At 45.3% G+C, this 14,288-nt stretch overlaps 1 protein-coding gene across 2 annotated transcripts in view; it reads left to right on the forward strand.

Annotated features, from left to right (window-relative positions):
* Positions 1-14,288, forward strand: part of tll1 (tolloid-like 1) — a 414,199-nt gene that overhangs the window by 225,936 nt on the left and 173,975 nt on the right. For both annotated transcript variants that reach the window (XM_085962033.1, XM_085962042.1), the window contains one exon: positions 4,233-4,350. In XM_085962033.1, the coding sequence (XP_085818159.1) occupies positions 4,233-4,350 (118 nt within the window). The remainder of the gene's footprint in view (positions 1-4,232; positions 4,351-14,288) is intronic.

Genomic DNA, 14,288 nt, shown 5'->3' on the forward strand with positions numbered 1-14,288 from the left:
AGAATGTACGGCCTATTGCGGAATTTAATTACCCCAGCTAAACCAATGGAGAAAAGTTTTGAAGAGATTGTTAATATCTTACAGGAACACCTAAACCCTACACCGCTGCTGATAGCAGAAAGATTCAAGTTCCATAAAAGAAAACAGCACAAAGATGAGAGCAATGCTGACTATCTTACGGAACTACGCAAGTTATCGAAGCACTGCCAGTTCGGAGCAGGACTGGCAGACACCTTACAGGACAAGTTTGCCTGCGGGCTCCAGAGTGAAGGAACCCAGAAACGACTACTTTCGGAAAAGGACCTGACGCTAGAACAGGCTTTCAGCATGGCAGTATCCTACGAAGCAGCAGCACGGGGAGCTGCGGAAATACAACAGAAACCACAGGAATACAGCGCTAACGAAATGGCGTATGGAGCAGAAAAGTGCTATCGCTGCGGCAGAACAACCCATGATCAGAAGGACTGCTGGTTTAAGGACAAAGTATGCAGGCAATGTGGGAAAATGGGACACATAGCAAGAGTCTGCAGGTCGGGAAAGAAAACCAACACTACAAGAACTACTAAGGACAAGTACAAGAAAGTAAAGAAATTGACAGACAGTAGTTCGGAAGATCAGGAGCGTGATAAAGACTCCGGGAGCAGGAGACGAAGTTGTCTAAAGTTATACAACATGATCGCAAAGGAGGATCACCGAACCATTTGGGTCACCCTCATGATAGCAGGGTCCCCAGTAAAGATGGAATTGGACACAGGATCAGCCCTAACTGTCAAGAATCGATGAGACTATGAGCGGCTATTCTCACACATACCCTTGAAGGACACGTCCATTGTATTGAAGACATACACGGGGCAAAAAGTCTACCCCAGAGGAAAAATAAGGGTGCCAGTTGAATACAACGGCAAGGAAACACAGAAACTGTATATATATACAACCGGATGGAGGACCACCACTATTGGGACGTGAATGGATCCGAAAAATACAATTGGATTGGCATTCCATTCAGGCGCTAACTGTGACTGATAAAAAGGATGATGACGTCACACCTGGACGACTCAAAAATTCTAACTGATGCGAAAGAGGTGTTCCAACAAGGACTTGGGACTCTTAAAGGAGTAACGGCAATGATAAAAATCAAAGATAACGCAAACCTAAATTTTTTTAAGGCCAGACCAGTACCTTACGCGATCCGCCCAGCCGTTGAAGCAGAGCTGGAGAGTCTGGAGCGTTCAGGTGTGCTGTCCAAGGTGGACTGGAGCGAGTGGGCCACACCCATCATTCCTGTAATGAAGAAATCATTGAGCAGCACGCCTGGGGAACCGAAGAAGGTTTGCATCTGTGGGGACTTCAAGGTAACTGTGAACCCAGTCCTGCACACAGTACAATATCCACTTCCACGGATAGAAGATATTTTCGCCTCACTATCTGGAGGGAAACGCTTTACAAAGATTGATCTGGCCCAAGCGTATCTACAAATGGAGGTGGAAGAAGCATCTAGGAAATACCTCATGATAAACACTCACAAAGGCCTTTACCAGTACAATCGACTTGTATTCGGGGTAGCATCAGCCCCGGCTATTTGGCAGAGGGCGATGGAACAAGTCCTGCAAGGGATCCCGGGGACCCAGTGTTATTTGGACGACATCCTGGTTACGGGCGAAAATGACAGTGAACACCTTGCCAACCTGGAGCAGGTGCTCACGAGAGTACAGGAATATGGGCTACGAGCCAACCGCCCCAAATGCGAGTTCTTCAGGAGACAAATCTCGTATTGTGGCCACATGATTGATGAGGAAGGGTTGCATAAGTCACCGGACAAGATTGAGGCTGTAGTCAAGGCTCCAGCACCGGAAAATGTGTCGCAACTGAGGTCGTTCCTCGGGTTGGTGAACTGCTACCATAAGTTCTTGCCGAATTTATCTGCAATTCTGCACCCACTGAACGCCCTACTGCAAACTGGAGTAACATGGAAATGGAGTGATGAGTGTAAGCGTGCCTTTCAGAAACGTAAATGCCTAATCACTTCAAAAGAAGTATTGGCCCACTACAATCCAACACTACCGATTCGGTTAGCATGTGATGCGTCTCCCTACGGCATCGGAGCAGTGCTGTCACACAAATTCCTTGACGGTTCAGAGAGTCCAATAGCCTTTGCGTCGTGCTCGTTAATCTCAGCCGAGCGTAACTACGCCCAGATTGACGGAGGCCCTCAGCCTTGTGTGGGGGGGTGAAGAAGTTCAACCACTATCTGCACGGGCAGAAATTCACCCTACTGACTGATCATCAGCCCCTGGTCTCCATTTTTAACCCAAAGAAGGGCGTTCCGGTGATGACGGCGCAACGGCTGCAAAGATGGTCACTTTTTCTAGGGGCACATCAGTATGACATAGAGTACAAGGGTACGAAACAGCATGGAAACGCTGATGGGCTGTCGCGCCTACCGTTGCCTACGGTAGAGGAAGCACCTGCAGTGGACCCTGTTGAGATATTCCATGCGACCATAGTCGAATGTCTACCTGTTACAAACTCAAGTATAGAGAAGGAAACCCGAAATGACCCGACACGCTCTCGGGTCTATGATTTGACGGTGAAGGGATGGCCAGCACATGGCGACTCACTGCTGCCAGCATTCTCGCCAAGGAGAGAACAGCTGTCAGTGTGCCGGGGGACCCTGATGTGTGGATCCCGAGTGGTAATTCCACCCAAGTTGAGAGAGAGAGCGCTCAATGAGCTTCATGAGGGTCATCTGGGAGGGGTAAAAATGAAGAGCCTAGCCAGGGCGTTTGTGTGGTGGCCGGGAATCGATAAAGAAATCGAGGATATGACCAAGAGATGCACAGGATGCCAGAAGGTCCAAAACGCTCCACCACAGGCCCCGCTACATCCATGGGAGTGGCCCTCATCTCCATGGCAACGGGTACACATTGATTTCGCTGGTCCATTTATGGACTCAATGTTCCTAATCGCTGTGGACGCCCATTCAAAATGGCCAGAGGTCATCAAAATGTCCTCCACCACCACAGAGAAAACTATTGCAGTCCTACGGACCATCTTCACCAGGAATGGCTTGCCAGAACAGATTTGCCCCGACAATGGGCCACAGTTTGTGTCCGAGGATTTCCGGAGGTTTCTGAGGAATAATGGGGTGAAACATTACACATCTGCCCCATATCATCCAGCCACAAATGGATTGGCTGAGAGGTTTGTTCAGACCTTTAAAAAGGCAATAAAGGCAATGCATAATGACGACATACCACTACAACACAAGGTGGATAATTTCTTGTTTGCTTACCGGAATGCGACACATACAGTCACCAACCAAACTCCAGCCATAATGTTCTTCAACCGGAGGCTAAGATGTCGCCTGGATTTGCTCAAACCAAACATAAGACGAGATGTTGAGAATAAGCAAGTCCAGCACATAAATGAGAAGCCAACCAGGAGCTTCAAGATAGGGCAACCAGTCTTGGCCCGCGACTACCGAACAGAAAAATGGCAGCCAGGAACGATATGCACACAGCAGGGACCACTAATGTACACAGTGGACGTTGGACACCATGCTGACCAGATTCTAGAGTCACAGGAACAAGCCAAACCCATACGACGAGCAGGTGCACCTGGTAATCAACCCGAAGTACAGATTGCGTCTACCTCAGAAGCAGTGGTATTGGAAGCTGACGAACCAACCAATGACAATGAGCCAGAATCAACTCCGCCGCAAGAACAGGATACTCGAGAAAGGCGTTATCCAGTCAGGATCAGGAAGCCTCCTCAAAGACTGAGCTTATAAATGATTATTTCAGTTGATGTATATAGTACAGAGAAAATTGTAATTGTAATTAGTTATTATTTAGTTGTTAAATGAATGTTATGTACTGTTTATCTAAAAGGGGAGGAATTGTTGTGTATGTACCTTTAAGAGAAGAACTGATTCTATACTGTAGTACCGGCAGTGACCACCCCTGTATATAAAGCCATAGCAGGCTTCTGTACTTCAGTCTTAAGTTACCCTCCGTTCAGTAAATACCTGTTTTATTGTTCTCCTGCAGTCCGTGTATTATTAAGGTGCGGACACTACATTTCTGATGTGAATTTACTTTTTACATATAGCCTATATATAAAAAGTTGTTTTACAGTGAGTTCAGATAAATATAAATAATTCAACAGAAGCTTTTTTTTTAACGCTGGAATGATATGATACAATTTCTCAATTAGTGTTCTGATTCCTCTAGGCAGCCAGCGGGCAATGTTCAAACAGGCCATGCGGCACTGGGAGAAACACACATGCGTTACTTTCATAGAACGAGCAGATGAAGAAAGTTACATTGTCTTCACATACAGGCCATGTGGGTAAGCGAAAGCTGTTTTTTTGTCAGCAATTTGAATTTGTTAACAAGCTGGACCAAACACGCATTAAGGTGTAAATTCGTTATGCGTCCTGTAATGTTAGCACTATGTCAGCTGCTTAAAAGGCCAAAATTACAGAGGCTTCTTTGTGAGAAGTGGATGAAATCTGTTTAGCAAGCATCAATTAGCCATTCTTCTTGGGATTTTCTCAGCTGTAATCCCTTTGCTACCATTAATTTCATTCTGTGCAGCTGAAAGGAACATTTTTGGCAAGATATTAATCCATGAATACCTGTGCTGCTATGCTTTGCTGTCAGCTATTTGCTGATCTTTGCCTGACACTGTTGATCAATAAGACAGCATGAAATGGAATTAATCACTGTTACAAATAGGCTTGGAAGTAAACTGCTGCCTGCAGCTACTCAGACTACATGGATCATGGGGCACTAAGTCACTTTATAGGCTGGTATCTTGTGGATATAAGTACCACACTTAATAGGGCTTACTGTTTCTTTACATGTCAGCTGTTATTTTGTGCTATTTAAAAAAATATACTTAATTCTAGAGCTTCTAACAGGGAGCGGGGAAAATGACTGGCCATGAATAGATGGAATCTAAATGAGAAATCGCTTCCATCGTATTTGAAGTTGAATTGTCCTGTAACTGAAAGTTAGAAAACTTGGAGTTTATACCATGTCCATGTTAAAGTGAAAAGTGGATCCTGTGATTTTTTTATACACAGGAAGTAAATTAATTCCAGATAGCTTTGGTTTTTCTGTTTAAACAGTGTGAAAATACACGATTGCTCTCCCTCTCTCATACATCGTTTTGTTCAGCCGCAACTTGGAATGGGGGGCTGATTATTTGGAGGCATCACCTCATGATTGTAAAACTGCTGCGTTTATTCAATTTCATATGAAGAAACTGTAGTGGGATTTTTTTTCTGGGCAAGTCACACTTTTCCCTTAGGCTTATGCATATTCCAGCAGCACCTGTTTGAGGAATGATAGTTAACTTTGCATTTTAATTTCTGCATGCGATTCTAGGAATTACTTGTCCAGGAGAAATAATGATGTATGGTGTTTCCCTGCCAGTATTCTCTGCAGACGTTTTGGATTGATACAGATTTCTGAAGTACAGCTGCAGCAACTTAGTATTTCTAGTGTATGGAGGCCTGGCTTAATGGTTGCGCAGCTCCTGCTGCAAAGCTGAGAGTTGAACTCTGGCACGGAGTATGGCGTTGGCATCAAATCCAATGGTCCGCATGACTGGACTGTACAAAGTCCAGGAAGAGAAGATGAGTTTGCTCTGCAGCCTGCCAACAGTAGTCCATCACGGAGGCCTCAATTATAGCATAGTTTACTAGCGTGCAAACACTTGATGCGTTCATATAAAATTTTGCTCTTCGTTAATTCAGCAGAAGCATTAGCACTTTTATTTCAAATGAATTAACATGTCTGTTAAAATTATGGAGAAAGGAATTTCAGACAAATGTATTAAGCATTCATACACAAGTATCACAGCATAATTTCAGGACTTGCCATCTGAATAATAGGATAAAATTATAATTTTTTTGTCCCTTTTTCTGTACTCTTGAAGGCACCTACTCTTACTGGGCCTGGTTCCATGAAGCTCTGCAGCTCCCTGTAGCTTGACCAACTTGCCAGTCTTTATACAAAAAGAAAATACTGCAGATGCTGGAAATCTGAAATAAAAACAGAAAATGCTGGAGATACCCAGCAGGTCAGGCAGCATCTGTGAAGAGAGAAACAGAGTTAACGTTTCAGGTCGATGACCTGAGTTCTAATGAAGGGTCATCGACCTGAAACGTTAACTCTGTTTCTCTCTTCACAGATGCTGCCTGACCTGCTGAGTATCTCCAGCATTTTCTGTTTTTATTGCCAGTCTTTATGTTTGCGACTAGACGGTAAATGCTGGCAGGCTATTTTACCATTGGTGCGTCGTTGCCAAACCTGAGCCTACCCTCACCTGAAGTGGAAACGCACGCACACTTTCCCCAGGGGGGCACTAAATTGTGAGCCATAGTTTATTTTCTTCCCAGGGGTGATGAGGCCAAATGTAGCACTGTTTGACTTAGAACTGCACTGCGTTGTGCCCTCCCCCACTAAGCCATTTGGCGAGCTTTGGCAAAGCTATCCCCTTTTCCAACCACCTTTGACATTATTCTACCAGCATAGATCAGATGTAAACACCAAGGAGAGAAGCTGAATATTTGTTACTATTTTGTCATTCTAAATAAATTGTTTTGGAGTAAAGATGAGGACTGAAAAAATGTGGGCTGAGAAATTTGTTGTCGCCGTGCCCATTTTTCAGGCACCTAGCTATTCATAAGAACATAACATAAGAAGTAGGAGCAGGAGTAGGCCATACGGCCCCTCGGGCCTGCTCCGCCATTCAATAGGATCATGGCTGATCCGAACCTAGACTCACGTCCACTTCCCTGCCCGCTCCTCATAACCCTTAATTCCCTTATCAGCTAGGAAACTGTCTATCTCTGTTTTAAATGTATTTAATGTCGCAGCTTCTACAACTCTCTGAGGTAGCAAACTCCATAGATTTACTACCCTCTGAGTGAAGAAGTTTCTCCTCATCTCAGTTTTGAAACGGCAGCCCCTTATTCTAAGATTATGCCCCCTAGTTCTAGTCTCACCCATCAGTGGAAACATCCTCCCCGCATCCACCCGATCAAGCCCCCTCACAATCTTATACGTTTCGATAAGATCGCCTCTCATTCTTCTGAATTTCAATGAGTAGAGGCCCAACCTACTCAACCTTTCCTCATAAGTCAACCCCCTCATCTCTGGAATCAACCGAGTGAACCTTCTCTGAACTGCCTCGAGAGCAAGTATATATTTTCTTAAATATGGAAACCAAAACTGTATGCAGTATTCCAGGTGTGGCCTCACCAATACCCTGTATAACTGAAGCAAGACTTCCCTGTTTTTATACTCCATCCCCCTTGCAATAAAAGCCAAGATTCCATTGGCCTTCCTGATCACCTGCTGTACCTGCATACTAACCTTCTGTGTTTCATGCACCAGGACCCCCAGATCCCTTTGTACTGTAGCACTTTGCAGTTTCTTTCCATTTAGATAATAACTTGCTCTTTGATTTTTTCTGCCAAAGTGCATAACCTCACACTTTCCAACATTATATTCCATCTGCCAAATTTCTGCCCACTCACTTAGCCTGTCTATGTCCTTTTGCAGGTTATTTATGTTCTCCTCACTCACTGCTTTCCCTCCCATCTTTGTATCATCGGCAAACTTGGATACGTTGCACTTGGTCCCCTACTCCAAATCGTTAATATAGATTGTAAAGAGTTGGGGTCCCAGCACTGACCCCTGTGGAACATCACTAGTTACTGATTGCCAACCCGAGAATGAACCATTTATCCCAACTCTCTGTTTTCTGTTAGATAGCCAATCTTCCACCCATGCCAGTATATTACCCCCAATCCCGTGATTTTTTATCTTGTGCAGTAGTCTTTTGTGTAGCACCTTGTCAAATGCCTTTTGGAAGTCCAAATACACCACATCCACTGGTTCCCCTTTATCCACCCTGTTTGTTACGTCCTCAAAGAATTCGAGCAAATTTGTCAAACATGACTTCCCCTTCATAAAACCATGCTGACTCTGTCCGATTAAATTATGCTTATCCAAATGTCCTGTTACTGCTTCCTTAATAATGGACTCCAACATTTTACCAACCACAGATGTTAGGCTAACTGGTCTATAGTTTCCAGCCTTTTGTCTACCTCCCTTTTTAAATAAGGGCATTACATTAGCAGTTTTCCAATCTGCTGGGACCTTTCCTAAATCCAGGGAGTTTTGGAAAATTACCAACAATGCATCCGCAATCCCTACCGCTACTTCTCTCAAGACCCTAGGATGTAAGCCATCAGGTCCAGGGGAGTTATCTGCCTTAAGTCCCATTATCTTACCGAACACCATCTCCTTAGTGATTTTAATCGTGTTTAGCTCCTCCCCCCTATAGCCCCCTGTTTGTCCAGTGTTGGGATATTTTTGGTGTCCTCTACTGTAAAGACTGATACAAAATATTTGTTCAGCGTATTTGCCATCTCCATGTTCCCCACTAATTTCCCGGTCTTGTCCTCTAAGGGACCAACATTCACTTTAGCCACCCTTTTTCTTTTTATATAACTGTAGAAACTCTTGCTATCTGTTTTTATATTTTTTGCTAGTTTACTTTCATAATCTATCTTCCCTTTCTTAATTAATCTTTTAGTTATTCTTTGCTGGCTTTTAAATGCTTCCCAACCTTCTATCCTCCCACTAGATTTGGCTACTTTATATGCCCTTGTTTTCAGTCGGATACTATCCTTTATTACTTTACTTAGCCACGGATGGCTGTCTTTTCTTTTATGCCCCTTTTTCCTCAGTGGAATATATTTTTCTTGAAAGTTGTGAATTATCTCCTTGAATGTACACCACTACTCTTGTACCGTCTTACACTTTAATCTATTTTCCCAGTCCACTTTAGTCAACTCTGCTCTCATACCTTCATAGTCTCCTTTATTTAAGCTTAGTACACTGGTTTGAGATCCAACTCTCTCACCCTCCAACTGAATTTGGAATTCAACCATGTTATGGTCACTCATACCAAGGGGATCCTTTACTAGGACATTTTTTATTAATCCTGTTTCATTACACAGGACCAGATCTAAGATTGCCTGCCCCCTGGTTGGTTCAGTAACATACTGCTCAAGGAACCCGTCCCTAATGCACTCTATGAACTCTTCCTCAAGGCTGCCCTGCCCAATTTGATTTGTCCAGTCAATATGAAAGTTAAAATCTCCCATGATTATAGCTGTTCCCTTATTACAAGCCCCAATTATTTCCTGATTTATACTCCGACCAATAGAGTTGCAACTGTTAGGAGGCCTATAGACTACGCCCACTAGTGACTTTTTCAATATGACTGATCCTGAGGGGTCTGGACAGGGTGGATGTGGAGAGGATATTTCCTCTTGTGGGAGAATCTAGAACTAGGGGTCACGGTTTAAAAATAAGGGGTCGCCCATTTAAGACAGAGATGAGGAGAAATTTTTTCTCAGAGGGTCGTAAGTCTTTGGAACTCTCTTCCTCAGAGGGCGGTGGAAGCAGAGTCTTTGAATATTTTTAAGACAGAGGTCGATAGATTCTTGATGAGCAAGGGGGTGAAAGGTTATCGGGGGTAGGCGGGAATGAGCAAGGGGGTGAAAGGTTATCGGGGGTAGGCGGGAATGAGCAAGGGGGTGAAAGGTTATCGGGGGTAGGCAGGAATGTGGAGTAATCAGATCAGCCATAATCTTATTGAATGGCGGAGCAGGCTCGAGGGGCCGAGTGGCCCACTCCTGCTCCATGTTCGTATGTATGTTGTGCGCATGCTCATTCCGCGGTGGAAGTGCCATGCCCGTCATATTGGATCGGGCTGCTTCATAGGCGTCCAGGGCACATGTTGGAAGTATGTAAAACAATGATTAAAATATTTAAATAAGGTCCTATGCTTGTTGTAGGAACTTTTTGTGATATTGGTCTGCCTCAGTGCCTGACTTGCCAAATAATAAACTCGCTCAGCAACTCGTGGTGCTAATGGGCAGTAAGGACCCTTCAAGAGCGCTATTTTAAGGGTTCATCCAATACATACAGGTTAGTTGCTGGTTTGTCCTTTCAGGCTGCTGGTTAACTTCTGAATGTTTGTTGGCCTATTTTATGATTCTGACTTCAGAGAAGAAGATTTTTACTGGTGCTGCACTGTTTTTGTCTGCCTTCAAAACAATTTTACTACAGTCATGGGTGGTCTGGTAGGGCTGCCTTTCAGGCTAGAGGATGAGGGGAGGAGCAAAAAAGACGATACAGAGCAGGAGAAGCTGGGAGAAGAGGGAGGTGGAAGGCACTGTGTAGGACAACATACCCACAGCGGATCTTTAGGGAACACTTCTCCTACCAGAACTTCTCGGAGTAGCAATATCTCAGGCACCTTGGGAGAAAAAATGGACATGGGCAAAAACCTGCCAATGTCACCGCGGTCTCAAGTTTACGGCCCCTGAAAATGGCCGCAGCGCTACCGGGCAAAAATTCGTGCTGGGGTCTGGAGATTTGTAGCACAGCACTAACTTACCGTGTAACGCCATCCTGGTGGTGTTAGTGGAGGCATCCATTCCGAAGTTCCCATCCAGGAGCAGCATTGCAGCTTCTTACAGCCTCTGGGAGCAAGGCTGTGGAGTTTGCAATGAATTATGGACAATTAAAAGGGCTATAAATTAAAGAGGCAATGCTTTCCGAACTAATCCAAAATTAAAATCGAGTGGGGGGAAAAAATGCATTTTTCAGCCATTACTGCCGTTAAAAAAAAAAAAAAAAAAAAAAAAAAAATACAATAAAAATAATTCCCAAATGGGAGTCTTCAGCGCTTAAAGCTGAATTGTCTTCTGCACCTAACAAAATGGGAAAAGTGCTTCAGCGCTAACACCAATGGCTCAGCAAGCCAGGAAAGGGGCATCCAGGGTCTCGCATGCAGCACTCCTGCTTTGTGCCGGGGTCAACACTGCAAGAGAGGTCCTCTACCCACAGGGACCAGGAGGCCCTCCAGAAAGAACGATGTGGGACCACATCACCGAGGCCGTCAGTGTCGCCCACACCACCTGGCTCCAGTGCCCAAAGAAGCTTCATACGTTTTCCTCCTTCTCGCATGCACCTGCTGCTTTCTCGCCCTCCCCTCACCACAACTCCACCCTTGTGCCTTCCTCATTTCACACACCCAAGAAATCCAGCCTGACCAGCCAATGGTTGGCCAAGAAGAGGGAGAGGAGAGTGAAGAAGAAGATTGATTTGACACTTCCAGCCACTAGCTCCTCAAGGTCGACCAGTAAGGTCATTTTCAGTCTCCCCCACTGAAAGTCAGCGGCCTTCCACCAGCCATGCTGCAGCCACTGGGGTAGCACTGCACAACATCAGTAGGATAGGTAAAAGCACACACAAGACAGTTACTTGGGAATGCATAAGAGTGACGAGTTGATTTCTTGATGTCATATTGGAAGGACAGTTGTATAAAGTTGGATTGGAAAGTTTGCTTTGTGGTGGCTTTTATTGTAGTATTGTGGCCAAGAGGACGCTGTGATGGTCCGTAACAGAGGGAGGGTAAGGTGTGGGACAAATGTTGAAAGGGGAATTGGGGTTGTGGTCACTGGGACCGCAGGCGGATGCTTCCATCCTGATATCCCGGTCAGAAAGGGGTTGTCTGGGTTGCATCCTTCCTTCTGCTTCCTCCTCTACTGCTTCCTCCTCCTTGGCATCTTCCTCTTCTGTTTCTTCCTCTTCTGTGTCTTCCTCTTTCCTCTGCGAGCGGATACTGTAAATGTGAAATGAAAGCATAAAATGCTGGAAGTACTCAGCAGGTCAGGCAGCATCTCGACCTGAGACATGAACTCTGTTTCTCTCTCCATGGATGTTGCCTGACCTGCTGAGTATTTCCAGCATTTTTGGAGACCTTGCTTTACCATCTGAGGCCTTACAAGCATCCAGCAGCACTCCCTACACACTTAAAAAACTTTTAACATCTATTGCAGCAAGCCATTACTTAAATAAAATTTAAAAAACCCAGTCCAAAAGTTTAAATGCAAACTTACCTGAAAGATGAGTGTGTCCGTTTAAGAGGTGCTGACGGCACCTCTGTCAGTCTGCTTGCATGCTGGGTTTTCATGACGAACCTAGGACCCAATGCTAGATTTACCTGGCGTACTTAGGACCCAGCGCTGAACTCCGCACTAGGGTTGAAGTTCGCAGTGGTGATAAGGAGGCGTTGCACGCCGACTGATGTCACCACTCCGCCTTTTTTTCAGGGCTCTACTTAAGAACAGCAGCCCTACCAGGACGTCAACAATGGAGAATGCCTTGGACCCGCCACCAGCTGGTGGCCGCTTTTTTGACTTAACGTCATGCTAATGGGTGGCGTTAAGGTAGGGAACTTCTCCCCCCTTGACTTTACAAAAGAGGCTGTCATCGAGCCACAACTTGAGCTCCGAACCAGAGCATGGACCGCACTGTCTGTGGCTCTCAAGCTCACTGTGGCCCTGAACTTTTATGCAACAGGTTGCAGCAGCTGACATCAGCAACATTTCACAGTTTGCAATCCACTATTGTGTCAGGGAGGTCACAGATGTTCTCTACACCAGCAAGAACTCCAACATTTCTTTTGTTATGGGCAGAGCGAAGTAGGACGAGAGAGCACTTGGCCTTGCCCTCATTGCAGGCTTCCCCAGGGCACAAGGTGCCATAGACTGCACCCACATTGCCATGTGTGTTCCCCGTCACCAGCCTGGCATCTATGGCAATAGAAAGGGTTTCCACTCCCTCAATGTCCAGCTTGTTTGCGGCCACAGGCAGCACATCATGCAGGTCTGTGCCCTGTTTCTTGGCAGCAGTCATAATGCATTCATCCTTTGCGGCTTTATTTCAACTAGGTCTTCAGGTTACAGGCTGGCTACTGGCAAATAGGACTATCCCTGTTAGTCATGGCTCATAACTCCTGTCAAGAACCTGGACACAACTGCAGAGCTGGCCTACTGTGAGGTCAGCCTGCCACCAGAAGCATCATCGAGCAAACAGTCAGCGTGCTCAAGCTACGCTTCCGCTGCCTGGATCGTTTGGGAGGAGCTTTTCAATACAACCCTGAGAAGGTTTCCAGATTTGTGGTCATCTGCTGCATAACTTTGCCATCATGAAGTATCAGCTCTTGCCACCTCCTGGGCAGCAAGAAGTGCAGCAGGAGGAGGAAGAGCAGGAGCAGCATTGACCACCAGTGCTCCTAGTTGCCAGAGCTCTCAAAGAGCAACTCATCCAAGACTGCTTCACCTGAACCATCCCTCCCAACCTCAATACATCAACAGTCCTGCAATCCTTATCGCAACCATACTTACTACAACCATTCGACTGCTTTCTTTCAGTCCAACCTTATGGCACTTGCTCTCGCTTCACTACAAATATAAACACCAACACTGAATCCAGAACTCAATACAAATTTATCAAACAACTCAATTCCATCTGTATCTAATAGTTAATAAAAATAATTAAGAAACACCCTTACGCAAGCCCTTAGTGCCTATCTTCTGTGTGTGGTTATCTATCCTAGTGCTCCTACAAAGTGTTTCCCCACTGTGGCTACAGCTTGGGAGGTGGAAGGCTGCTGAGCTTCCATTGAGGACACTTCAATTGACCATGGTGGATGACCTCGAGCAGCTGTGGACCTTGAGGGCCCGGATTCAAACTGCAGCATTTTGACGTGCGCCAACTGGCTGTGTGGCACTAACAAGGGTACTGGCAAAGTGGGTGGCAGGAGAGCAGATATGCTGTCCTCCTGACAGAGGACAGCAGAGACCTCTCATGAAACCTAGGCCAGCTATTCACAATCTACATCAAAGATTTGGATGAGGGGACCAAATGTAATATATCCAAATTTGCTGATGGTACAAAGCTGGGTGGGAATGTAAGTTGAGAGGAGGATGCAAGGAGGCTTCAAGGGGATATAGACTGGCTAAGTGAGTGGGCAAGAACATGGCAAATGGAATATGATGTGAAGAAATGTGAAGTTATCCACTTTGGTAGGAAAAATAGAAAAGCAGAGTATTTTTTAAATGGTGAGAGATTGGGAAATGTTGGTGTTCAGAGGGACCTGGGTGTCCTTATACACGAATCACTGAAAGTTAACATGCAGATACAGCAAGCAATTAGGAAAGCAAATGGTATGTTGGCGTTTATTACACGAGGATTTGAGTATAAGAGTAAAGACGTCTTACTGCAATTATATAGGGCCCTGGTGAGACCACGCCTGGAGTATTGTGTACAGGTTTAGTCTCCTTATAGAAACATAGAAGATAGGAGCAGGAGTAGGCCATTCGGCCCCTCGAGCCTGCTCCACCA

The sequence above is a fragment of the Somniosus microcephalus genome, chromosome 2 (genome assembly GCF_052327205.1).
Source record: "Somniosus microcephalus isolate GS21.2 chromosome 2, FLI_Smic_1.0, whole genome shotgun sequence".
NCBI classification, from domain to species: Eukaryota; Metazoa; Chordata; class Chondrichthyes; order Squaliformes; family Somniosidae; genus Somniosus; species Somniosus microcephalus.